The following is a 26381-nucleotide window of genomic DNA, read 5'->3' as shown; positions in this document are numbered from 1 at the left end:
CCCCCCCAAAAAAAAAAAAGCTCTTCTACTTAATGGAACATCACACCTAGCACGTTGCTACGGCCTTCTACACAGCAGATTGGCAGATTGTAATCTTGACTCCTAGCCTCTTTGGATTTAATTATTATTTCAAAATGAGTTGTTTACATTAAATCAACATGGCAAACTAGAGTGGCTTCTTTCCATTCCCCACTCACAAATAGTCGTCTTTTTTCAAAGGAGGAAAAACTTTAGAATTCTCCAATGGCTCCAACAAGTCACTGTAAAATTTTGAAGTATTAACTCGTGATCCCTTGGATCAGTACAACACACAGTGGTGTCAAAAGGAAAAACAAATAGGACTGGATACAAGGAAACAAATCCATGAAAGTCTGAAAAATACCATCTTTGTGTGATGGTGAAGAAATCAATCGCTCTCTTCAGCGCTACTTAAATCTTTAATTTTTTTTAAACTTGTTTCAATGTTTTAAGAAAAGGCAATGACACAATTTAATGGGTTATAATCTGAATCCGATTGTTGTTTAAACATTCTTAAAATATGACTACAGTCATATCTCTGACTCTATCATGTCCTTTCTTGTACCTCTAGTAGACTATTGATGGATATTCCATCTTCTTTTAAAATGCATCTAAAAAATTATGGCTAAATTTCCTTTTTGCCAAGTATCTTGAAAATACGTATGCTATCCAACAATGCCAAATGAACCTGCTGAAGAGAAAATATAATCAAGGCTAAAAGACATGGGCAAAACTAATCAAATTGATCTGGCAAAGTGAAAGCCCATCCACTCTTTCTAGCTGCAATGGGAAGGTGAAAGGACATGGTTTCTTCTTCAAGTGACATAACATATTGCGGTTGAAAGCTAATACCACATAAATATATAGCATGGAAAATTTTGACCTAGTATTTTGAATTAATCAGAAATATTGTGAAGTACTTATTTTCACAATAAACCATAGATTATTTCTGTATTTTAATGTTTCCCTTTATGACCCTTACCAAAACTTCCTTTGAATCAGAATGATTCGAGTAGTTTCACATCTCCTTGGCCTACCAGATTCCGTACCTCTGGAATGCAAGGATAAACCCTGTTCAGATTCTATCAACTCAGCCTGCAAAATATTGTAGTCTAGATAAATGCTTGTTGGATTAAATTGAACTAGAGCAGTAGAGGAGTTTACAGCCTTAAAAGACAATATTATTGGATGAACTTTCTGTATTACACAGAAGCAATCTGGAGTCTTGCCACTGATAGACCAATATAGTCCAGTCCTTGTTAACATGGAGAAGAAAAAAACAGAACACAACTCTCTACTTCAAATCAAACATTAAGTTACAGATGCCTTACAAGTACTCGGCTCTGTCCTGTATTCAGAGAGGCTTTTGGAAAAATTTAACACACCCCCTAACTTTTTATTTTTTTTAAGAGACAGTAATAAAGGATAGGAGGGTAAAAGTTTCTGCCCACAACACTGCAAATTCAGAACCTTTGGATTCCATTATGCAAATATCTTAATTTAACGAAAAATTGCTCAACAAGTGTTTTCATGATTTGTTTTGCAAGAAAGCACACAGGAATTGTAATGAAGGAGAGAAGGAGAGAAAGGAGGACCAGGAAGAGGAGACAAGTGGCTTTTAAAAATGCAGTTTCAGGGCTGGGGTTGTAGCTCAGTGGTAGAGCGCTTGCCTCTCAGGCATGAGGGCTTGGGTTCAATCCTCAGCACCACATAAAAAAAAACAACAAATAAAAATAAAGATATTGTGTCCATCTACTAAAAAAAAAAAATGCAGTTTCAACACTACTTATTCCCAAACTCTTGATATCTATCTGCCAATTTCCACCAGAGAATTAAGCAAAAGCATAGCTACTCAATAGAAGAATATTATTACTTCACGGAAGGATAGCTTCATGGATATACAATAATTATATCTAATAACTTCAAGAAAATCTCTAGCTGCGATCTGACATTAAAGTTGGTTCCCAGGGTCTTAATATGCTTTTGCCAAAATTTAACAATGGTGAAACAACTAACTCTTGCACTTTAGCCAAAACAAAATAAATAAATAAAGCTATATGCCCAATTTCTCTCTAATAAACTAAATTTATGCTCCAACTTTAGAATAAGGTTTGACATAAATGGTTTTAAAATAACAAGAGTGTCTTACATTTGGGTCTTTTCCCAGTTAATTATTTCCTGGCATTGTACTTGAAATTCCTTGGCTTCACCTTAAACCCACACTCCCAAGTGCTAATTAGGAGACTATATACATTATTAACCAAAGAATGCTATACTTAAAACGTGCGTGTTCCATATGTATCTGATTAATAGCGTAATTTCTTTCACTCCTCAAAGATCTCTTTAGAAAAATAGGGCCCCTATTTAAATGAAGCCATTGGTTGCTATTGAGAGAATTCTTGTCAAAATGCAATTAATACAAAGGGGCCTAGATGACATAGGATCCTTGTCTTGGAAAAGCCTCAATATGAATCAAATTTAATCTCAATGGGACAGTGAGTAGAGGGAAAAGTTAATGACTGCAGATGTTATACATTTTCCCTGTACCAGGGGATTCCCAACAGGAATGGGTAAGCCACCTATGGGATCAACCACTAATATCAAGGAACCCGATTCATCAGGGAAGACAAGCCGGAGACATGCCTTGTCCCAGAACTCTCTCCTCCAAAGCCACAGGGCAGTGTGGAAAAGAAATACATGTAAACAAGGTAGACCTAATGATTGCCTAATTGTGAAGGAGATATGATCTTCTCGTTAACTGGCAAGCTAATTAACCACAATCCCAGTTTCATAAAATTGATTCCAGAAATCCCAACTTTGGAGTCTAAACTCCACAGAATTCGCCTCACACTTCTAGACCCTCCATCCAGCCACCGAGTTGTCAGTTCTGCTTGATTTGTTTGAATATTGTACTCGACGACAGCTGTCGGAAACAGTACATTAGAACAGCTGCTGTGACAGCTACAAGGGGCCTGGAAGTTTAATTGGGCTCAATGTGACATTGTGCATTTTTCTAAACATAGAAATATCCATACAAGTAAAGAAATTTCTAATGGGTCTGAACAACGTTTACTTATTGGCACCGCCAACTGGCTAGACTCCCTTTGAGTTTTATCATTGGCCTCCTAATATCTTTACCACCAGGTTAGTAAGGGATATAAAAATAATAATAATAAAAATAAACAGTAGGAGCAGTTAGTTGCACACAAAAAAAGGGGGGCATTAAAGGGGAGAGGAAATGGTAAGGAAGTCACATCAATAATGCTTTTCAAAGGCTGGCTGGTTGCCAAGGAGGATCCCACAGTGTGTCAGGGTTTACTTCCAAAGGAAATGTATTCAGAGGCCCTGAGCCTGGTGCCAACTGCAAACAAAACCCGTCATTATGGTCACAGCCCCCTAGAGAAGGGGAGAATGGCTTACTCTCAGCATCCGCGCGAAGGAAGAAGGCGAGGAGCAGCAACAGTGGCCTGGCTACGTGCACCATCCTGCAACTTGGCAGCAGCGTGTGCTGGCAGCTTGGATTCACTGCCTCTGAAGCTGCAGCAAGTCTGTCCGGTCTGAGATTTCAGCTGGAACCCTTTCAGAGCCTGTAAAGGGAAAGGAAAAGAAAAGGGGGGGGGGGGACACAAAGACTTAGATTTCTCATTTTTTTCCCCTCCGCCCCATTACAACGCCCCCAAAAGACACAATCCACTGGAAGCACCCAATATAAATTGTAACTGCCACGTCCTGGTATTAGTCAGTTACTTGGTCTATTTAATGTGGGATCCCTAGCAATCCCATTTCCAGGCCATCCTGGAACCAACCCCCTTGAATTTCACTCTCTGCTCATGCCACCTTTGGGGCTGCACCCTCTCAGGAGGAAGTGTCACTTCATATGAAACATGATGTGAACACATCCATGAAAGAAAGCACACCATAGCTACAAGAATGATTTCAGTGAAGTTCCTCCATGCAGGATAAAAGTCTAGAAATGACAGAATAATGGAAGCTGCTTTCTTGGCACCAGGTGAAATGACAGGGCTAATTCCACTTCTCCATCTAAATAGCAGTCATTGGGATTTTTTACACTTGCACATTTGGCTTCTTCCTTGAAGACACATCAACATTCAAGTCTAATTTGACTTCAACAAGTCAAAACAATAGTTAGCAGAGCCTCTTTGATTTAACAGGCTTTATATGTGCCTCCTGGGCAAAGGCTTCATTTTCTCAACCTTCTCTGTAAAACAGATAAGCCTCAAACTCTTTCTAGAGAGCCCACTGTGTGCATGCCACCAGGAAAGGGAAGTGGCACTCAGCACAAGCTAACTCATGATCCAAGGATGAGTCAGATTTCATCCTTGTTGAGATTCCGGGTTAGTAGGGAATATAAGACTATCAGCATGAATATAGTAGCATAGAATATAAGACTAACAGCATGGCTAGTATGATTCAATAAGTGATTAGTGACAGAAAAAAAAATCAAGTACTGCCATAAAAGATAAGATTTGGTAATAGCATCATGAAAAAAGCAGTGTCTTAAACTGGGCCTTGGAGTATAAGCAGGATTTTAATAAGGTGAGGGAAGGGCATCCCTGGATGCTATGCAAAGGCAGGGCTATAGGAAAGGAACTTTGGACAAGCTGCACGGCCTCACTGGTTGGGGAGGGCTTCCCAAACACCAGCATGCATGGGATGACTTTGGTGACTTGTTAAAACAAAGAGCTGGGCACCACCCCTGAGTTAGTGATTCAGTAAGTTTGTGGTAGGGTCCCAGAATTTGCATTTCTAACAAGTTTCTGGGTGATGTTGATGCTACTGGTCTTGGGACCACACTTTGAGAACCACTGAGTTGGAATGAGGCATCGATTAGGAAAACAATAAGGCGGCAAAAGAAAATGGTTCCAGCTTAAAAATAGGTCACAGAAAGCCCAGGATGGGAATCTAAGTCCAATGGTGTTTATTCAACAAACCAGAAAAAGGGCTGTTTAATGTTTTGTAGCACAGAAACAATATGGAACTAGATTTTGAGACAATTAAGTGACAGCCAAATCAGGAACAATTTAGACAATGCTATTAGGCCACAGCCAAGGTCCCAGGTGACTGTAATGGTGATCTTGGTAGGAATGAAAGAGGCAGTGATAAAAGCAATGATTTGAAGTATGACACTTCAGGTGAAAAATAATTGCTCTCCTAGAGCCTTCTAAAAATTCCAGCTGAGTATACCAACTAGACTCTTCATAAAAAAATTTTTTTTAAAAGGCAAATAGGGTATATCATATGTTATTGCCTCCTTTATCATAGTGATAAGAACTTGAGAACAACTTATCAGAACTCATTTGCAAAATGAAAAGGCATACCTTTAATTTTTGTATTAGAATGTTTGAGACACACATAAAATTCTTGACAGGATATACTAGAGATATCCAGAAATAACTTAATCCACTAAAATAACTTGTACTTTAAGAAGAATTTTAACACAGATACTATATAGCGTGTCTGACACTGAGCTAGCAAGTAGCGCATGAGAACAATTGTTTTTTAACAAAGATATTATCTTTTTCATTACTATGCATGAGCGGTTTGAACACAGGAAAGATAAAACTCAAAGGAAAGGGGCAATCATTCTAATTACCATTCCACTAGATATCCTCCATTTTTATTTCTTTTTAACAGATTTGTGGATGGCATGAAGAAGGAAGTTGAACATTGAAACACATCTTCTTGAATCCAAAAGCTAGCCAGCTGTTTCAAATGCGCTATTGTTATCAATCTCATCTGGAAAATAACTCAAGCAGTTCACAGCCACCAAATGTGAACAATCTCAAAACTTCACAGGAGAGGGCTAGAGGAATCAGCTCTGCTCCCCACCCCTTTTGCTGCTCCCTTCCTCATGCCAGCATTTCCAATGACAGCAAAGTACAGGAGACATCAGTCCTGTCGGACTCAATTTGTGTCTGTGCAAGCGTATCAGAGCCAACTGCTCCATAATGAGTCCCTGCAATCAGAGATGGAGACCTAAGAAATGCTCGCTCAGGGAAGGAAGGGGCGGCTTGGCTTTTCCTCCTACTCGGCTGAAATGTGTAAGACCCAGTTCTTCCAAATGAGCCTGTGAATGTAACTTTGGGACTTGGAACAGTGATAGGATCTAGCTCTCTAAAAATGAACGCAGACACCAACATACATATTTATACTTAAATGGGCTATGCCCTTGGCCAAGATATGACCAAAAAAAGTGATCGGAGGTGGGAAGATAAAACCCATTCTAAATGTTCAATCCAGCCAATCTCCACTCCTTATCTTGCTTATTACACAAACATCGCCAAAAGGGAAATGCTGGTTGCGTATCGGGAAGGTAGAATTCACATTTCAGAACACAAATGGAAAATCAGCTCTAAGGAAATATTTCAAGCAAAAATAAGGAGGATGAATGACATTACAAGTAGTTTCCATTTGCCTATGGTGAGGGTTGTGAACCCCGCAAAGAAAAGAGAGGGAAACAGGGGCTGGGGTACTAAAAGGACCATGCTTCAGTTTACATCACGAATTATTCTGCATTTGCCCCAACAGCCTTCAGCAGAGGCCAACTGATTTTTATATGCTTTGCCCTTTGCATCATTCAAATAAAACTAAAGTGTCTCTGAGTTTAAAATAAAAATGTTAAAACTGAAAACTCATTATTTCTCACATCACAAAGATGTTATGAAAATAATTCTATTGACTGCCAGTCATCTGAATATTTACTTTTGTATTTATGTCCCTGTGTGGTTAGAGAAGCTCACAGTTCAGAGAGCCATACAGGGCATGTAATATAATTAGAAATGGAACAAATAAATAGTAGACGGGTCTAAAGGCCTTAACAAATCTGTTTCAGGTGATCACTTAAGCTATCCAACTCTTTTTCTTTATTTTTAACAGTGTAACCCTTTTCTATAATAAGTATTTTCATATTCAAACATTTATATATATATATATATAGAACACTTGATTATATTTATTTCAGTCTTCTTTGCTGCTGATATGTATTTCTGTAGATTGTGTTAACATAAGGCGGGGGGGTGAGGCAAATGGGGCTTTTTTTTCCTCTTAAAAATATCCTGACTTCCTTAAAGAAATGGCTGATTTTAGGTTTTTGTGAAAGAACTGTAGAAAATGAGACTGGAACATCTTGTCATATCGGGAAGCTTTCAGGAACTACTAGGCTATATCCAAAAAAAGCATCCAAGTTGATGAAGTGCCCATCAGCTAAATGTAAGAAAATATGACTGGCAAAAAGGATGATAACCGCAATGAACTGAAATACCCCATTTCATAATCATGACTTGAAATTTTTGAAAATAATTTTTTATTACATTGGTCACTCTAGGAAGAGGTTAGAGAACTGTTGAGGTTTGGATAAGTGTCCCTCAAAGGCTCATGTGCTAATTTCTTGGTCCCCCACCTCTGGCAGTACTGGGAGCTGGTGGACCCTTTAGAAGGGTAGCCAACTAGAAAGTCTTTCTTCTTTGGATATACCATTGAGGGGGGATATTGGGACCCAGTCCCTCTTCCAACTCTCCTTTGTGTCTTGATCATGGGGTGAACAGGCCACCTGTGCCACAAACACCTGCCATAATGTACTGAGCAACCACAGACCCCCAAGCAATGCAACCAATTGGCCATGGAGTGAAACCTCCAAAACTGTGAGCCAAATTAAGCCTTTGCTTTTTTAAAAATTGATATATCTCAGTCCTTGTTACAGTAACTGGAAAGCTGGCTAACACAAGAACCAAGTCTTTATTTTGAAAACAGGGCAGGAAAGAAAAAAAAATAAGCATTACAAAGAAAAACTCCTCACAAGGACTTGTAAGAAATTCACTGCTGCTCTCAGTAGGTATCATTGTTTATCTCTAAACACCCCGCTTCTTTCTCTCTTTTAGCAAACTCACTCTATTAAGACTAGACATCTTACAAGCAATAATACCCTAACGGTACTTATCCTGGGCCTATAATCCCTACAGATATCTACTAAGTTGAGGGAATAGTAGAAAAAAAACAAGTCCCTACATTCTGTGACTCATATTTATCAACCTCCCAAACCAACCTCTATAAATCAACTAGAACTGGTTTCCAATTATTCAAGACAAGGAGCCATTTGTACAAGAGATGTGCTACCAGGATACGCCAATTTGTAAGAGAGAGAAGCATGACTGCTTGGCTGAAGGAAGGAGGGTCCTGGGATCTATAAAGAGCAAACCTGGCCAGGGTTCCTGAGGGCCACCTAGTTATTCCTTCTGTCCTCAGCATATATTTATAATATCAGGACACCAAAAGAAAGACAAAAATAAATAAACTTAGAACATTTCATTTATTTGTACTGATTCTGTCAAGAGAAGATAGCCTCCTATCTTAGTATGGGACAGTAATGTTCCAGCCCTGTCCAGTGTAAGTTTCTGCAGGGTAGAAATGTTCTCCGCTCTGACTAATAATTGACCACTTTAAATTCAGCTAGTGCAACTAACAAAGAAAACTTTTTATTTTATTTAAGCTTAACTGAAACAGCCACGTGTGGTTAGTGGCTATCCCACTGGAGATTGTGGATTACAGCCACATGTTGCAACAACACTGAACAGCACAGCTGAAAATGAGGTCTGTTTTCTGAGTGCAACAATGAGGCAGGAACCCAAGGTCTGCAGTCCTTGACTATCCAATAATCAGACCCTAAACATGTGAGAACAATCCATTTAACTTTGGGACCACTCATTTTCTCCCTTCCATGTCCCTTATCCCGCTCCCCTCCCCCAAGACATTTAACTACTTTGCAGAAGGTAAATAAGGAAAAAAGAAATCAATAAGTAATTAAGCTTACAAGTGAAAATTTCTCAAAAAGAAACATCGTTGTTGAAAGGGAAAACTGTATTAATGGTAAGAGTTTCCATATGCAAGAGACTAAAACTATCACCCTGTCTCTTACCATATACAGAAACTTGAATGAAAGACCCAAAGCTTTGAAACTTCTAAAAGAAAATATAAGGAAAATACCACAGGACACTGGAATGAGTGAGGATGTTTTTATAAAACCCTCCCAAATCACAGAAAATAGTTTGATTATATCAAAATAAAAAATGTCTGCACAACACATAGAAACAATGAACAGAGTGAAGAGACAACCTGCAGAATGGAAGAAAATATTGGGGAACTATTCCTCCAACAGGGGATTAATACCCAGAATATATAAGAAAATAAAATAATTAAACAGTAAGTAAACAGATAACCCAATCGCAAAATAGGCAAATGATAGAGGTGGGGGTGTAGCTCAGTGATAGAATGCTTGCCTAGCATGCACCAGGTCCTGGGTTCAATCCCCAATACTATCGAAAGAAAATAATAATAATCTAAATAGAAGAAGATTATTTTCACAAGAAGGCATCTTAAATGGCCAACAAGTATATAAAAAAATTCTCCTCAGTATCATTAATCAGAGAAATGCAAAATGAAAACCAAAATGGAATATTGTCTCAATCCAATTAGAATGACTAACAGCAAAATGGCCAAAATTAACAAAAGCTGACAAGGATGCAGAGAATTCTCACATACTGTTGGTAGGTATGTAAATCAGTACAACTGTTATGAAAATCATTATGGAGGTTCCTCAACCTAAAAATAGAACTATATAAAACTACCATATGATCCAGCTATCCCACGACTCAGTGTAAATACAAAGAAATTGGTATGTCAAAAAGATAGCTGCACTTCCAAGTTTACTACAGCACTATTCAACTAAGATACAGAATCAACTAAGGTGCCTATTAATGGAATACATAAAGAAAATGTGGTGCATATACAAACTGGAATACTAGTCGACCATAAAAAGAATGGAATCCTCTCATTCCCAGCAACACAGATGAGCCTAGAGGACATCGCATTAAGTGAAATAAGGCAGACATGGAAGCACAAGTACCACATGATCTCACTCATATGTAAAAGCTAAAAAATTTAATCTGGTAGAAGTGGAAAATAGAATAAGAGTTACCAGAGGCTAGGGAAGAGTATGGAGAAGGGAGACAGAGGAAGGTTGGTTATCAGGTACAAAATTATAGAAAAAGGAATAAATACTAGTGTTCTACAACATAGTAGGAGAACTACACTTAGCAAGAACTTACTATATATTCACCATAACTAGAAGAAAGGATTTCAAATATTCACAGCATAAATACATGATGAATGTTTGAAGTGATACAAATGCTAATTACCTGATTGATCATTATACGTTGTATAGATATCAAAATATCACAAGTACACCATGAAAACATACACTTATTATATGTCAAGACTTCTTAAAAAAAATAAGGTTTCCTACTTTACTGTATTCTCACTACAAAAAAACCCTACCTCATATATAACAGGAATGGGAACTTCGACAACAAATGACAATTTCATGTCACATCACATAGAAGCCAAAGACAAGCCTCCTTCTACACATGCACCTGAAGAAATATGTAAAGTTGTATCGTCTTTATGAAATGACTGTATTCAATTACTACCAGTGAGGGATCTCAAAAAACATTTTTAAATGTGCAGTGCCAAAAGCCTCAATGCTAATTACTAAAATATTACTGAAAAAACAAGGGTGGTAGAAGGTTATTACATTAAATAAACAACAGTATAATGGCATACCAGATATATCACTGAATAAAATACTCAAATCCAAAAATACAAGGAATTGTTTTTAAGAGAGAAACTCAAAATATCCTAAAATTATATTATTCCATTGGGAGTAGGAAAGATGGTGGAATGAGATGGACATCATTACCCTAAGTATATATATGAAGACATGAATGATGTGACTCTACTTTGTGTACTACCAGAGATATAAAAATGTGTGCTCTATTTGTAAAATATGAATTGTAATGCATTCTGCTGTCATATATAACAGATTAGAATTAAATAGAAAATAAATAAAAAATTATATTCTTCAGCATTGAAAGTATATCAAGTCAAAAAACTCTAATTTTTTTTCTGTTTTGCCCTAAACATGTTTTTATGACATGGGAGGAAATTTAAAAAAAAAAGAGGGACATTATGAGCTATTACATAAAACTTCAAAGCAAAAATTTAATCATATCATTTTGACTTAATATAAAGATGTCAGGTGGCTGTGTAAGCACAAAATGATTCTTCAAAGAAATCAAATTAAATAAAAGAAGAATAAAACAATACCTATTGATACAGACACTTAAGCAATTCTTTATATGCTTAAATCTAATTCACAGAGAGAAAAGCCAATAGTTATCAGCCTGAGCTTTATATATAGCTTTACATTAGAGGCACACATAAATACTAGTTACTTTCAGAAATGACAAAATGACATTATTAACTTTGTTTCCTTTTCCTTTGGGAAGTAAAAATGAGGTATGCCACAAGAAACAGAGAGGAGGAAAAAAGCAAACAACAAACCTCAGTGCCTGGCTATATTTTTCCCTAGAAACTAGAATGAAAGGTAGCTTTAAAGAAGCATCTAATCTTTCTTTTTCTTATGTCTTTTTTTTCTTTTTTTGCAGTAATAGGGATTGAACCTCCAGTGGGCTATACCAGTGAGTTTCATCCCCAGCCCTTTCTTTCTTTTTTATTTTGTGACAGGGTCTTATTAAGTTTCTGAAGCTGGCCTGAAATTTGAAATCTTTCCCTCAGCCTCCTAAGCAAATGTGATTGCAAGCATGCAACACTATGCCCAGCTGCATCTAATTTAAGTGATTACTGTATGTCATAACTTCTGCCTAGTATTTTGTGAGGCTAGTGAAAATTAGAAATGGAAAAGCTAGGATAAAAGTCTATTCAACATACTATTAGAACCCAATCAATAAATGGGCTAAGGACCTGAACAGACACTTCACAAAGAAATACAATCAATCAACAAATACATAAAAAAAATGTTCAACATCTCTAGCATTCAGAGAATTGCAAATCAAAACTACACTGAAATTTCTTCTCACTCCAGTCAGAATGGCAGCTATTAGGAATCCAAGCAACAATAAATGTTGGCAAGGATATGGGGGGAAAAGTACATTCATACATTATTGGTGGGACTGCAAATTGGTACAACCACTATGGAAAGCAATATGGAGATTCCTCAGGAAACTTGGAATGGAACCACCTGTTGACCCAGTTATCCCACTCTTCAGCATATACCCAAAGGACTTAAAATCAGAATAGTACAGTGACACAGCCACATCAATGTTTACAGCAGCTCAATTCACAATAGCTAAACTATGGAACCAACCTATGTAGCCTTCAATAGATGAACTGATAAAGAAAATGTGGTATATATACACAATGGAATATCATGCAGCCTTAGAGAGGAATGAAATTATGGCATTTGCAGGTAAATGGGTGGAGCTGGAAAATATCATGCTAAGTGAAATAAGCCAATCCCAGAGAACCAAAGGCTAAATGTTTTTTTTGTTTGTTTGTTTGTTTTCTGATATGCAGCTAATAGTTCACAATAAGGGGTGGTGGGCCTAAGGAAGAACAGAGGTACTTTGGATTAGAGAGAGGGGAGTGAAGGGAGAAAAAAGGGAATCAGGGCAGAAAAGCTGTAGAATGAATTGGACATTATTACCCTAGGATTACACCACCAGTATAACTCTACATCATGTACAACCAGAAGAATGAGAAATTACACTCCATTTATGTATCATGTGTCAAAATGAATTCCACTGTCATGTATAACTAATTAGAACAAATTTTTTAAAAACCTGTTAGTTGGACTCTTATTTGTTCCATTCTTCCAAAATGACATTATAAAAGTGAGAAAATGATCTTTCTCAAAAATATGACAGGTGTACAACCCAGCCATTTCACACCCAAACAAGAAAATACATACTCTATTTTTTAATATTTGAGCTTTTCTAAAGGGTTGTAAAAACATCATTCTTAACTCATTATGATGTGCTTTCCTTTTCATTGTTTTAAAAATCAAAAGGTTTCTTTTATAATGAACTCAAAAAATTTTTGTTACCATATTTTAAATTTTAAAATATTTTCTGGGTAATTTGCTGTAGTCTTCATCAACATCAACTGAAAAAGAAGTCTGAATATTTTACTTCTTACAGTTTGTGGAGCATTTACCACACCCTAAAAAGAAGTAATCTAGAATTGTTTTTCCCCCTTTAGATTATTTTAGAACCAAAAAAAAACAAACAAAAAAAAATGGACCTTTTAATAGTTTTAAAATACTTCATTACTAGAGTTCAAAGGAAACCAATTCAGCCTAGAGACAGTTAGTGTGCTATGGCTCCATCCTCAGAGCCAATGAAACCTCTGGAGCAGTGACTCTCCAGATTGATGTCACCTCTCTCCAGGGGACATCTGGCAGTGTCTCTATACAGGTTTTGCTCTTAAGAAGGCATGTAGGGGCGAGGGGCACCAAAGGAGGGATGCTAATGGCATGTAAGGGGTGGAGGCCTGGGCTACTGCTGCCTCTCCTACTGTGTACAGAGTAACCCTCCCCAAGAATGATCCAGCCTAAAACAGTGCCAAGATCTGAAACACTGTCCTAGAACAATCCATTAACACTGAGGAAAAATTAAAAATTAAAAAATGTGAACCTTTTCAAAGACCTATTTCCAGAATCCGTTTCTAAACCCACCAATATTAGGTGTTTTTAGTCCAGTTTTAACACATGAACTCACAATAGATTTGAATCCCAGGGCATGGAAATTATGGATGATACCCAAATTTCCTTTTTGGCCCTCATGCAGAACCAGAGTTGGCTTGCCCCATGGAAAGTTCAGCTCAGAAGCTTAACTGGCATTAAAAACTATCTACCAGTTTTAAAGAATGGACCTGTTAAATGGAGCGAGCATTGCAGTGTCAGTGAATGGGTATGGTCCCCACCTCAGAATAGGAGCTCTTCTCTGGGGGATTGTTTGGAGGAAGAAGCATTCAGTTCGATGGAATGATCTCTCAAAAGGCTTCCAGGGATAGGGAAAGCAGAATGGGGGAAAGACTGGGAACATGGAACAAGGGACCTGTGGCTTGTTCCCCCAGCGCTGTCATCCTGACTCATCTCTGAATGCTTACCACAGGGAGCACAGGAATTCACTTCTCTGTGGTGAAACCCAGTAACCGGTTATTAACCCGGACAGAAATAACCTCCAGAAAGGTGGAGAGGATGAGTTTGAATCACAGTCCCTCAAAACATACACCCTGCATACTCACTCCCACACTACCTCATCGCCACAGGGCACATCCTCTTCACACCCACTCCTCTCCTTGAGGAATACCACTGATTGATAAAAATCAGGAAAAAAAAAAAAAAAAAAGCCACACATCATCTTAGGCAACACCCTCCCTCAACAATGAATGAAGCCAAAGGGCATAAGGGAATTCCTAACCTCAGGAGGCACCTCTGACTGGTCTCAGAGAGCTGTTTGGAACCCATTTCTCTCTTAGAGCGCTGTATCTGCTGTTATCGTCTCTGACTTATTAAAACAGGGGTAGCTAGCTAAGGTGGGGTCATCTTAATTCTAAAAGGATAACATAAAAAAAGACTTCTCCTTTCACTAGTAGACAGATAATATGAGCAGTGGCACAAATAAAGCCGGAGCCTAGGAGGGCAAGACAAGAGGATCCCACTCTACAAGGGTGTTTGAGAATCCTTGTTCTGGATCAAGAAATAATTCAAACGTGAAAGTTTACCCCAAAGTCAAAAATTGTCCAGAAAATCAATCTTTAACTTGGTAACCCATTAACTAGTACATGTGTTCCTCAGAGTCAGAGTTTATAGATGTCCTTAGAAAGAGAAATGATTAACGAGAAATAGATTTTTTAAAACTCTCACGTGTTAGTAATTGAATGAATCACATGCAGATACCATGTTTTACTACCTTAAAGCATATTTATTTTATATATTATCATCAAGTTCTTTTTTATGGAGCTTTTTTTCTTTTTCAATTTAATTTTTAGCAGGGATGCCTGCTGACTATTGGGAGGAGGCAGGAATGTTAGATGGTGAATTCACAAAGCTACCCAGCAGCTACCCAGGTGGAAGGATGCCAGGTTGAGTACACTTTATTGTAAAGTTGCTGAGGGCATCAAGGCCATAGTCAAAGAAGAAACGAAGACACACGATGGTTATTTTTCAAAAGCAGTTGGCATTATAAATTGATTTGATAATAAAGTACAAAAATTTCCTGCAGCAATAAAAGCACTATGCATTCCCCATACCAAGACATGTCAGACCAGCAATGAAAACAATATTTTTCCCAAAGTCACTCTTTTTTAAAAAAATATATTCAAGACCTCCGGAAAAAAAGGCTTTGTAAAATTGTGTCATTTTTATTATACTCCTATAAAATACTGAAACCAAATGCACAACACAGATATCAAAAAAAGGGGTTGAAAGTCATTAAAAGCTTACTAGCAAACAAACAAGTAACTTTCTTAATACCAAATTTTCTGGATGCTAGCTGTAATCTTAACTGAATGGCCCACAGAACTAAAAGAAAAGGAAATATCAAAGAAAAAGATCTGCTGAACTTGTCTGCTGGATTCATGACTCATTCAGGCATCTTCAAACACAGATTGCTGTCTTCCAAAATAGAGGAATAGCCAGGTACTAACATGAGTAGGAGTAAACCCAGGGAGCTCCTAGGAATGGTGCTAGCAGGCCACTGTGGAAGAATGGGGTAGAGGGAGGGAAGGCTTGGTTTTTATATGTTGAAGGAAGGAGCCCCAAAGTAAAACTTGATCTCCTTAGGAATATCTTTGCCTTTTTGGTCTACACAATGATTTTAACCCAAACAATACACTGACTATTGGTCCCCATAATATTTGTCAATCACAGGTATTACCATAATATGTTATCATATTACCTTGTAAAAAAATTTTGAAAATTTACACTTTGGAAAATATGCTCACTTCTTCCAATAGCAGTCAAAACAATTCAATAAGGCCCAAACAATTCTTTGCATAAATCTTTATCATTTTCAAACCTGCACTTCAAACCACTACATAAACTCCAGATATATTTCATATACAAATATAGTACATATTTTGAAGTACATATAAAAATGTGTACTTATGTTAAGCACAGGGGCACACACCTGTCATTCCAGAAACTTGGGAGGCTAAGACAGGATGACCACAAGTTTAAGGGCAGCCTCAACAACTTAGCAAGGCACTGTCTCAAAAAAGAAAAAAAAAAAAAAAAGGTTTATATACTTCCTATACCCCTAATGAACCAAATGTATTGTCAACTCACAAAACTAAAAATTATTTTAAATTAAATTTTAAAAAAACAGAAATATAAGTTCTACAATTCTTCTATAGGCCATACAAATCATTGGGAATCCACTGCTCTAGATATTCTATAAGTTTGGATTTTTTTCACCTATGTTTTAGGTGACCATAGATAAAAATGGAAACATGTAGTGATTTGTCTAACTATCGCCCTCTGGATTCAAACACTTGCTGTCATAACCAAAAGGCTCCATGTGTTCATGCAACAACAGAGGACAACGAGATGTGACACACAGGAGAGAAGACACTGCTATTGTTTGCGACTTTCACACAATGTCCTCTTTCTGTCATTGTAAACCATCTACACTAAATTAGAATAAATTTACACATAAACTGGTTTTTGTTCTTGTTTTGAAAATGAATTCATTCTTTTGTTTCAAGAATAATTTTGAAAACCAGGTGATGGTGATGGGAGCAAGAGACATATAACAATGTAGGGGACAATGAGGTCCCTGGCACTGACACATTCTGCTGTGAAGAGACAGAAGAACACAAGTCATTCAAAAGGGGTGGTTACTGAAGGGGAGTAAGGCTGGGGTTTTAGCTCAGTGGCAGAGCACCCGCCTCTCAGGGAAGACCGCCTAGTGTCTCATATCCCCAACATAACAACAAAGGAAAGTTAATATGGAAGTATTACGAGGAAGCGTAAGCAGTGAGCAGGGTGGAGAGTAACTGGTCTTGGGAGGGGCAGAAGCTTTAGATGGAGTGCCAGGCAAGGGCTCTGAAAAGACAAGACAGAATGGATGAGAACTGGACAGTATAAGACATAAAATGGCCATGGTGGAGGCTCAGTGACAAGGAGGAGGTTGTGTGACTGGAGTACAGACAGGCTGGCAGAGAATGATAAAAGATAGGCCAGGAAAACACAGTTGGCCAGACCAGATCCAGGGGCTGGAGGCAACAGTGGAGAGACTGGATTTTGTTTGAAATGTAGTAGGAAGATACTTGAGGGCTTGATGCTACAGAGTGACCAGTTCTGGGTTATATTTGGATGGCCTCTCCAGTAGCTGGGTACCCATGGTTTTTAAATTCACTCTCCCCACACCATACAACCTACCCCCCAAGTCTCGGTAGAGACTTCCGATCCACCTTTGTGCATACAGCATTATGGTCTACTGTGGCCACTTGACCCTTTATCAAGGTTTCCCCAGCTTCACTATTCACTGATGTTATGGTCATCTCCTTTTCCCAATTCTGTTTAAAACACTCAGAAATAATGTATTACTTTTAGGAGTGTAAGCTGCCATCCTCTGTTCCTACACAGCAACATGTCCTAGAAAACGGAATGATTTTTTTTTCCTCCCAGTACTCTCCCAGGGAGAAGTTTAACACACTTTACAATTTTTTCTTGAAAAGCAAAGTACCTGATGTTACTTCTCATTTCTGTTCCTGAAAAACGCAAATGGAAAAAAATCGACTTTCATGTACAAAGAACTGGTAGGCACACCGGATCTCTGTGGTCACGCTTTTAAATCTGTGATTCCGGAAAGGCTTTCTACACTCACTTAATAAAAAGGAAAAAAAAAATTAAGTTTCTGAAGTTTAGTAGATCAAAGTCTTTTTTTTTTTTTTGACCCTTTTAAACCTTGTAATGTTAGCAGTGATACTAATGCTCAATAGTACACACTGGAATTCAGGCTATTAGAAAACAGGGTCCTTCCAAGAATTCAAAAATTCTTTCCTTTAGGATTTAGAAGTAAAGTCCTGCTGTGAGTCAATTGCTGACTATCTTCCCAAATTATCTTTTCAATCTTAGTTATCTCTTACATATCATCCCTTAGTCTTCACTCCAGGATTTCTTCCATTATTGAAGCAAGGTTCTTAACACTCCAACATGAAGTCCTTTGATTCATTAGTGTTTCTTAATAATTACCAGCATTTAGTCTTCTGTCTGAAAAATACATTATAGAGCCTATAATTTACTGTATGGAGGTTGTCCATGGTGATCAAAAAAAGAAAAAAAGAAAAAGAAAAAGCAGCTATCTTTTTCTCTGTCTCGGGAGAAGGAATCTACTCTTCTTCTGGGCTGGACTTGTCATGTCTTTTACAAAGAGGAGGACAGAAGCAGCGCTGTGTGCCTGTGTGTCTCAAGGAGTCCCAGAATTTCAAGAAGTTGTTTTGCAATTCTTTCCATTTGCTGACCTGAGGTCTCCTATTGCCCAGACAAGCCCAGGCTATCTTGGTGGAGGCAACCTGGCAGCTGACTATAGACTGAAGAACAGCCCAGTCAGCCAGACATAGGGGTGCATGACTGTAATCTCAGCAGCTTGGGAGGCTGAGACAGGAGATTTGCAAACCCAAGACCAGCCTCAGCATCTTAGTGAGGCCCTAAGCAACAGAGATCCTGTCTCAAAATAAAGAATAAAAAGGACTGGGGATGCGACTCAGTTCTTAAGCACCCCTGGGTTCAATCCCCAATATGAAAAAAGGAAAAAAAAAAGCCCAGTCAAGATCAGTGGAGCCTGTTAACAGCAGAATAGACTACCTAAACCCAGCTCTAACTGACAATCCAGAGAATTGTAAAATAAATACATGCATATTGGGTCAAGTTACTAAGTTTTAGGATGCTTCATATGTACCAAAAGCTAGCACTACCAAGGTGTTCAATGTTTCTCTCATCCAAGATAAAACAAAGATAAATAAGTATGTTTTCTTAAGAACTTTACCACATTTCAAATAGTCAAATAGGCTTCTTGAGCATACTTTTAAATTAATTTGGCCCACTTCTGACAGGAATCAACAAGCAAAATCACTACCATTTGCTTTCAGCTCTTTGAAGTAGGGTACACTGATCTGTGATTTAGGAAAATCAGTAAGTTGGAACTTATTTGTGCCTCCTTGCCCTTTCTTCCAATTAGAGATACATTCCACCACATAGCTCAGAGACAGCAAAATTGTTCTAAAATCTCTTTAACCATTGGTCAAAACCACATAGCGTGACGTTCCTTCCTTGTGACATAATTGAAATGAAGTATATATCTGAGGTCTCAATTGATCTTACCAAATGCACTGACAGGTGGTCGTTAGCATAATTTTAAGACACTGTTTTCCTGAAGTGGTTTCTGCAGAGGGATAAATCCCACAACTCATGTTGGGTTAATAACCTCAAAGTAGGGTAACTTTCACTCAAGCTTTTTAAAGGAAAAAACTTTTGAACACTCAATGTGTATTTCTCAGACCAATTTCTGCCAGCATGCAACAGATGATTGTCCTAGACAGGAGCTAGTCCACTTGACTAGCTTTCTATGCAGAAGACAGTGCAGTATTAGTAACAAAGATGACTTAAAAAATAAGTGGATGATAATAATATGTTCATAGCTTGAAGACTCATTATTGTAAAAGTATCAATTTTTTCCAAATTTATCTATGAATTCAATGTAATACCAATAAAATTGTAACATGCTTTTCTTGTCAAAATGAAACTGATTTTGTAATTTATAAATGCCACCAAATAACCAGCATAATCTTATGGAAGAACAAATTTTGGAAGGCTGTATACTGCCAGTTACCAAGACTTATTATAAAGTCACAGATAGTCACAGTAAAGAATCGACTCAAGGGCAAACAAACCAGAGGAACAAGTTTAAAAGGTCTAGAGATTCCCTTGTACTCAGGCAGCTGATTTATTTACACACCACTGTGTACTTGTGATGCAATGGGAAAAAAAATAACCTTTTTAATCAGTGGTGCTGGGTCAAGTGGGTATGTACATGAACCAAAACATGTGGTGACCCCCCACCTCACACCATATACAAAATCAACAGATCATAGATGTAAATGTGAAAGAAAAACAATACATCTTACTGAAGATAACACAGAGGAAGATGTTTGTTCTTGAGATCACAAAGATTTCTAAACAAGGAAAAGTTATACAATAAAGATAGATGAATTTATTAAAATTAAAAAAAAATATCTGTTTATACAAATATTATTTTAAAGGGCAATCCACAATGTAGAAGAAGGATTTCCAAAACATATTCCCATTACAGGCCTAACACTATCTTTTTTTATTTCCTAGTTTTTAAATTATCTTTCTTTCATGAGGTAGAAGGTAGAGATAGAAGTCTTAAATAAGCAATCCATAAAAGAAATTATCATAATGGCCACTACTGATAAAAGCATCCTCAATAATGTTCGTCACTAGAAAAATGTAAATGTTACATTGAGAAAACACCTACATGTCAACCCGAATAATTAAAATCAGAAATAGAATACCATCTCACCCATTGGCCAGGATGTGGAACAAATGAATGTTCACACTACTGGTGACAATAAAAATCAGTAAAACCCTTTTGAAAAACTGTTTTGCAGTATTTGATAAAGCTGAATAGACAGCTACCATGTCAACCAGCAATTTCAGTGCTAAGGTATATACCCAACACTATTATTATTAAATTGGCTTCTAATACATACCATAGTTTTGGTATGGGAAGGGATTAGTGCTGGGCGAATAGCTCAGTAGTAGAGCTCTCACCTAGCATGCAGGGCCCTGGGTTCAGTCCCTGGTGAAGAAGAAGGGGAGTACAAGGGGTGAGGAAAGTATCTAAGATATAGATAAATGGATAAAGCCAGTTTGTGTAGCCCTTCAACCCTGGCTGAATTCATCCTACAGGGCAGTAAATCTCAAACCATTAGCAGGAAAAGTCAAGAAAAAACTGAAGTTAGTGTAGCCCAAATTCTGCATGAAAACTTGAATTTCTTAAGGAAACAGGATAGAAAATACCGTGTGCTGTCTTTTAAATATCAGTGAGGTATTTAACAACAAATAGTATTACTGAATTCCACAAAATACAAATTACACTACTGCCATAATAATTTCAACTTTGTCTTATAAGGCATTAGATATTTCTGATTTCCTTAGCTTCGATATCTATATAAAATATGTGACATCTGCATTATAATCTGAAATCTAGATCCCACAGAAGCAGACTGGTGGTGGGGCTGAAAGGGCATACCCTGCTCTGGAGATGATTCCTGTCATCCTCATAGTTCAGCTCCCACCTGTGTGCAATGCAGTAGTGGCTGTCACCTTCCTACCTCATCAAAATCAGTGAGCAACAAAAGCACATTAAAATCAGGAATGCAAGAAAGATTTTGAAGCAACAAGCTTCTGTCCATTATCATTAAAAGTAAGACAAAATTTAGTCAGCCTTTCTCAACCAGGGTTCCCCAAGATAATTATGCCCTAACAATTTTAATTTGAGTGTCTCTTCTCAATTCTCCCAAGGATGACACAAAGCTAATACCATACTAGATGCATAGGACAGAAGTTAATTCATTGTATATAATAAATGCTATAGAGCATTAAGGATGAATTTTTCTAGTAAGTTCAGGATGGAAATAGCTGACATTCTATTAAATCTACAAATTAGGCTTTGGCATTTAATGTCTTTTCTTTAAGGAAAAAAAAGCTGTTTTTATGGACCTGTGGATTCAAAGCCTGACCATATTCTTGGAGAAAAATAAAAACTTCTAGCCTGGAGTAATACTAGAATGAATGGCCCATAAATTTAGGGATGTCACAGAGAAGTTAACAAACAAAAAAGAAAAGAGTGAACACTGTCTTATTTTAGAGTTTATAAAATATATTTCGAACAAAAAAAAATCTGACTTAATAGCTAATATTTATGGAGCTCATTTAAAATTCTACCCAAAGTGCTTCTACAAGGCAAGCATTTATTTCTTGTTTTAGAAATGAGGAGAATGAGATTCAGGAAAAATAACCTTCCTCACATAGAAAGCCAGTGTGACACAGGCCCTCCACTTCATCAACCTAATCACACCAGAAGCCTGTGCACCCTGTTACTATCTAATCTCACAAAAGCGTCTCCATGTAGGATTTGTCTTCCTGCTCAGATAGAAAGCAGAGGTTCAAAGAAGTAAACGGTGTCTGTTCATAAAGCTCAGAGCTAGCAAGTTCCAAACACAGTTCCTTTGACCACCATTCCTACAGAACCTCCCAAGCCATGGTTGAGAAAAAGCAAAGACGACCAAGAAGGCTGTTATGGGTGAACTATGTTTCCCTGAAAGTTCATACGTTGAAGTCATCCCCAGTGTCTCCGAGGGAACTTAAGTTAAGACTCAAGTCTTTACAGAGGGAATCAAGTTAAAATGAGTCATTAGGGTGGATTTCACCAATATCAACTGATACTCACATAAGATGAGGAAATTTCAACAGACACACATGGACAAAAGATGATGCAAAGAAATGGGGGGTTGGGGAGAGATGGCCATCTACAAGTCAAGAGGAGAGGATTGAAATAGATCCCTCTCTCACAGTCCTCGGAAGGAACTTGTTGACACCTTAGATTTGAGCCATGAATGGAGACAATAAATTTGTCTCCATTTACATCATATTCTGAGTCCCAGTCAAAGTACAGTATTGTTGAAGCAACACTATTAAACTAATGTAATGACAATTGCTAACTGAGATAAAGTTTAGATTTAAAAACTTATATTCAAAATTCATAAACTCAAAAAATATAGAATAACTATAAATGTGTTATATCTACATTTCTGCAGTTATTAAAGCTTAAAATTGAGGCTGGGGATATAGCTCAGGTGGTAGAGTACTTCCCTCACATGCATAAGGTTCAATCTCCAGCACCACAAAAAAAAAAAAAAAACTTAAAATTGCACTAAGACTTTTAGAACACCTTATGTAATACAATAGATTAAAAATTCAATACCATTTTGTTTGGAAAAAAATCAATCAATAGTATCTTTTGAAGGGCTAAATATTTTTAGGTATAGACTCCCTAGTAAATGCCAATCCACAGGTTTTTACGATGAAATGCTGATTCTTCAAAAAGTACCATAACTATAAATCATATATGTATCTACCTGTGTATTAAAAATCAATTTCCTAACCCACTTGAATCAAAGTGTGGAATATGATATGTCAAGAAATTTGTAATGTTTTGAACAACCAACAATAAAAAATTAAAAAAAAAAAGAAATACATAAAGAAGACAAAATTTAGCAATACATAGACAGGCAAAAGAGTCAACAATATTGGTTTCCTAAACATTAGCAAGATAATGAGGATATATTATGAATAACTATATTTCATAAATTTCATAATTTAGATGTAAGAGACCCATTATTTGATGGATTCAAACTATTGACACTCTTTCAAGACATAATATATAAAATGAATAGTACTACACTTAGTAAAAGTAATTGAATTATTAGCTAAAATGTTGCCAAAAATGAAAATATGAAGCACATATATTTTTACTGGTGGATTTTATCAAGCAAACATTTAGGAAAAACCATCACTAATTCTACATAAAAATTTTCAGATATTTTAAGAGAAATAAACATTTTCCAACTCATTTCATAGGACAATCAACATGCTAATGATATAGCCAGATAAGATATTATAAGAAAATTACAGGTTAATATCTCTCATGAATAACAAAGTATTAGAAAATTGATTTAAAAAAATCAATTTCCTTAACCCCATAAAGATAATTCTAGATAATGAACTTACACTAATAATTGTTTATAATGTTAATAGCTAACAAATTTGAACATTCTTTTTCCAACTAACTGTTACATCATATTCTGAGTCTGAGTTATAGTACTTTTTAATTAGACCACTACATAGGGTATGTTTTTTGAAGGTGAAGGTAAAGATGATGATAAAATGATAATGATTAGGATCCATTTCATTTTCTGTTCTTGGTCTTTCCATGGGACGGTTAATGAGAAAGACACATGGAAAAATGCCCAGTGAATGTTAGTATTGTCATTATTATTATTAAATCAATTTGTTAAAATAGTTTATTGTAAGGCCAACATTAAATGTTAAAAAGACTCAGGCATGATATTTACTTAGTGGCTTATATAGTATTTTATATTATATGTGTTATGATTTAGATATGAATTGTCCCCCAAAAGCTCATATGTGAGGCAACACAAGAAAGTTCAGAGGGGAAACAATTGGGTTGTGGGTATCTTAACCTAATCAGTGCATTAATTCACTGGTGGATTAAGTGGGAGGTAACTGTAGCAAGTAGGGTGTGGCTGGAAAAGTAGGTCACTGGGGTCATTCCTTTAGAGATTATATTTTGTCCCACGCAGAGCTCTTGCACTAGGGTACATTCTCTCTCCCTCTCCCCTGCACCCTCTGCTTCCTGTTAGCTCCATCCTGAGCTGCTTTTCCCTACCATACCCTTCCACTGTGATGTTCTGCCTCACCTTGGAGCCAAAGCTATGGAGTTAGCTGATCATGGATAGAACCACTGAAATCATGAGCCAAAACTAACTTTTCTTCCTCTCCTTTTTTTTAGAACTGAGGATTGAACCCAGAGTGCTTTTTACCATTGAGCCTGATCCCCAGCTGTTAGGGTTTGGATGTGAGGTGTCCCTCAAAAGCTCATTTGTGAGACAATGCAAGAAGGTTCAGAAGAAAAATGATTGGGTTGTGAGAGTCTTAACCCAATCAGTGACTTAATCCCCTGATAGGGATTAACTGAGTGGTAACTGAAGTGGTAGAGTGTGGCTGGAGGAGGTGGGAATTGGGGCGTGCCTATTGGGTATATATTTTGTATCTGGAGAATAGAGTCTCTCTCTTGGCTTCCTGATCACCATGATGTATGAGAGCTGCTTCCCCCCATCACACTCTCCAGCCATGATCATGATGTCCTGCCTCACCTCAACCCAGGAATGGAGCCCTCTGTTGACCTCTGAAACCATGGGTTCTCAAATAAACTTTTCCTCCTTTATAATTGGGCTGTTTGGGTCTTTAAGTCACGGTAGTGAGAAAGCTGACTAAAATACCAACCCATTTTATTTTTTAGCTCGAGTCAGGGTCTCACGAAGTTGCTTAGGACCTCACTAATTTGTAAAGTCTGGCCTTGAACTTGTGATCTTCCTGCCTCAGCCTCCTGAGTCACTGGAATTGCAGGCATGCGCCACCATGACCAGCTCCTCTACATTTTTCTTGTCAGGTCTTTTCGTCATGGCAACAAAAAACTATCTAAAACAATATTGTAATCATAATTGTATTTTAATTACATTTTTTTCATTTAAATGTTTCTAAGAAAGTAGTACAGACATAGATATATGCCCTAAGTATGACTCTCTTTTTAAATTAATTCTGCTGCAGCGGTGATGGCTCTTTCCAACTGTATAATCACGTTATTTTTAAGCTCACGGTGGTGTTCTTCATTTCTTTTTTTAATTTTAATTTTGATCTCTATTATTTCTTTGCAGGAGGCTACTAATATCTCAAAGCTGTATCTGTGTCCTCTGCCCTCCCTCATTTTCATCTCCCTGGTCTTTATTAATGTACTATGTTGTCTTCTATGTCCTAGAAAACCTGACAATACCATGACTTTACATAAGAATTTCTCACACTGTCACCCTTAACTCTTCCGATACACAATAAATATTTTAACCTGAGGTTGCCATTTCTTGTTCTCTTTACATTTCTCTTTTTCCTCATCAAACTCCCTTTCCACTCATCTCATTACCTTTTTTCACTCATCTCATTACCTTTTTTTCATTATCTCACCTCATTCTGTTCTTTGATAAAAAACAATCTTTTTTTCTGCTCAGCAAGTAACACATCCCTTTAACAAAAGTCTCTCCTGAGCACTGTAATAAATGCTCTTCAGAAAAGGGGTTCTCTCCTTCTGAATTCTCTGAACAGCTTCCTACTCCCCTGAGCTGAAGCGTCACTTCCTGGCTCAAGCCTGCTGATGTATTTTTATATGCTCAATCTCTGACAGGCCTACCCAAACACCGATTATGTCAAAAGGCACTGTGGCAAAGTGTGTCTGGGTCCCTTTTCTACAGTACCTGTGAGAAGGCTAATTTCATACCCTCCTGGGGTCCAGGTCTCAGGGTGCATTGAGCTGAAACTCCTCTGAAGTGGCTTTCCTGAGACCTTTCTATGACTCCATTATCTGGTTCTCTTAAATGAGGAGTCAAGGAATATTGGAAAGATGAGTTGCTTGGATGTTGCACACATGCACAAAAAGTAAAAGGGCTCCAGACCCTCAGAGTTTCCACAAATGGTGCAAAAGAGAAAGTTCATTGACCATTTTTCCAAATGGTAAACACATAAGAACTCTCTGTCAAACAGTCAGGCT

The 26381-nt window shown here is 37.3% G+C and overlaps 1 protein-coding gene across 50 annotated transcripts in view; it reads right to left on the bottom strand.

The window, feature by feature from the left end:
- Ptprd (protein tyrosine phosphatase receptor type D) overlaps window positions 1-26381 on the bottom strand; it is a 2156260-nt gene that overhangs the window by 378446 nt on the left and 1751433 nt on the right. For all 50 annotated transcript variants that reach the window (XM_048806967.1, XM_048806968.1, XM_048806990.1 and 47 more), the window contains one exon: window positions 3439-3605. In XM_048806967.1, the coding sequence (XP_048662924.1) occupies window positions 3439-3502 (64 nt within the window). In that variant the 5' untranslated portion in view covers window positions 3503-3605. The remainder of the gene's footprint in view (window positions 1-3438; window positions 3606-26381) is intronic.

Source organism: Marmota marmota, unplaced genomic scaffold, assembly GCF_001458135.2.
Source record: "Marmota marmota marmota unplaced genomic scaffold, marMar, whole genome shotgun sequence".
NCBI lineage: Eukaryota > Metazoa > Chordata > Mammalia > Rodentia > Sciuridae > Marmota > Marmota marmota.
This window is presented reverse-complemented; position numbering and strand designations above follow the sequence as displayed.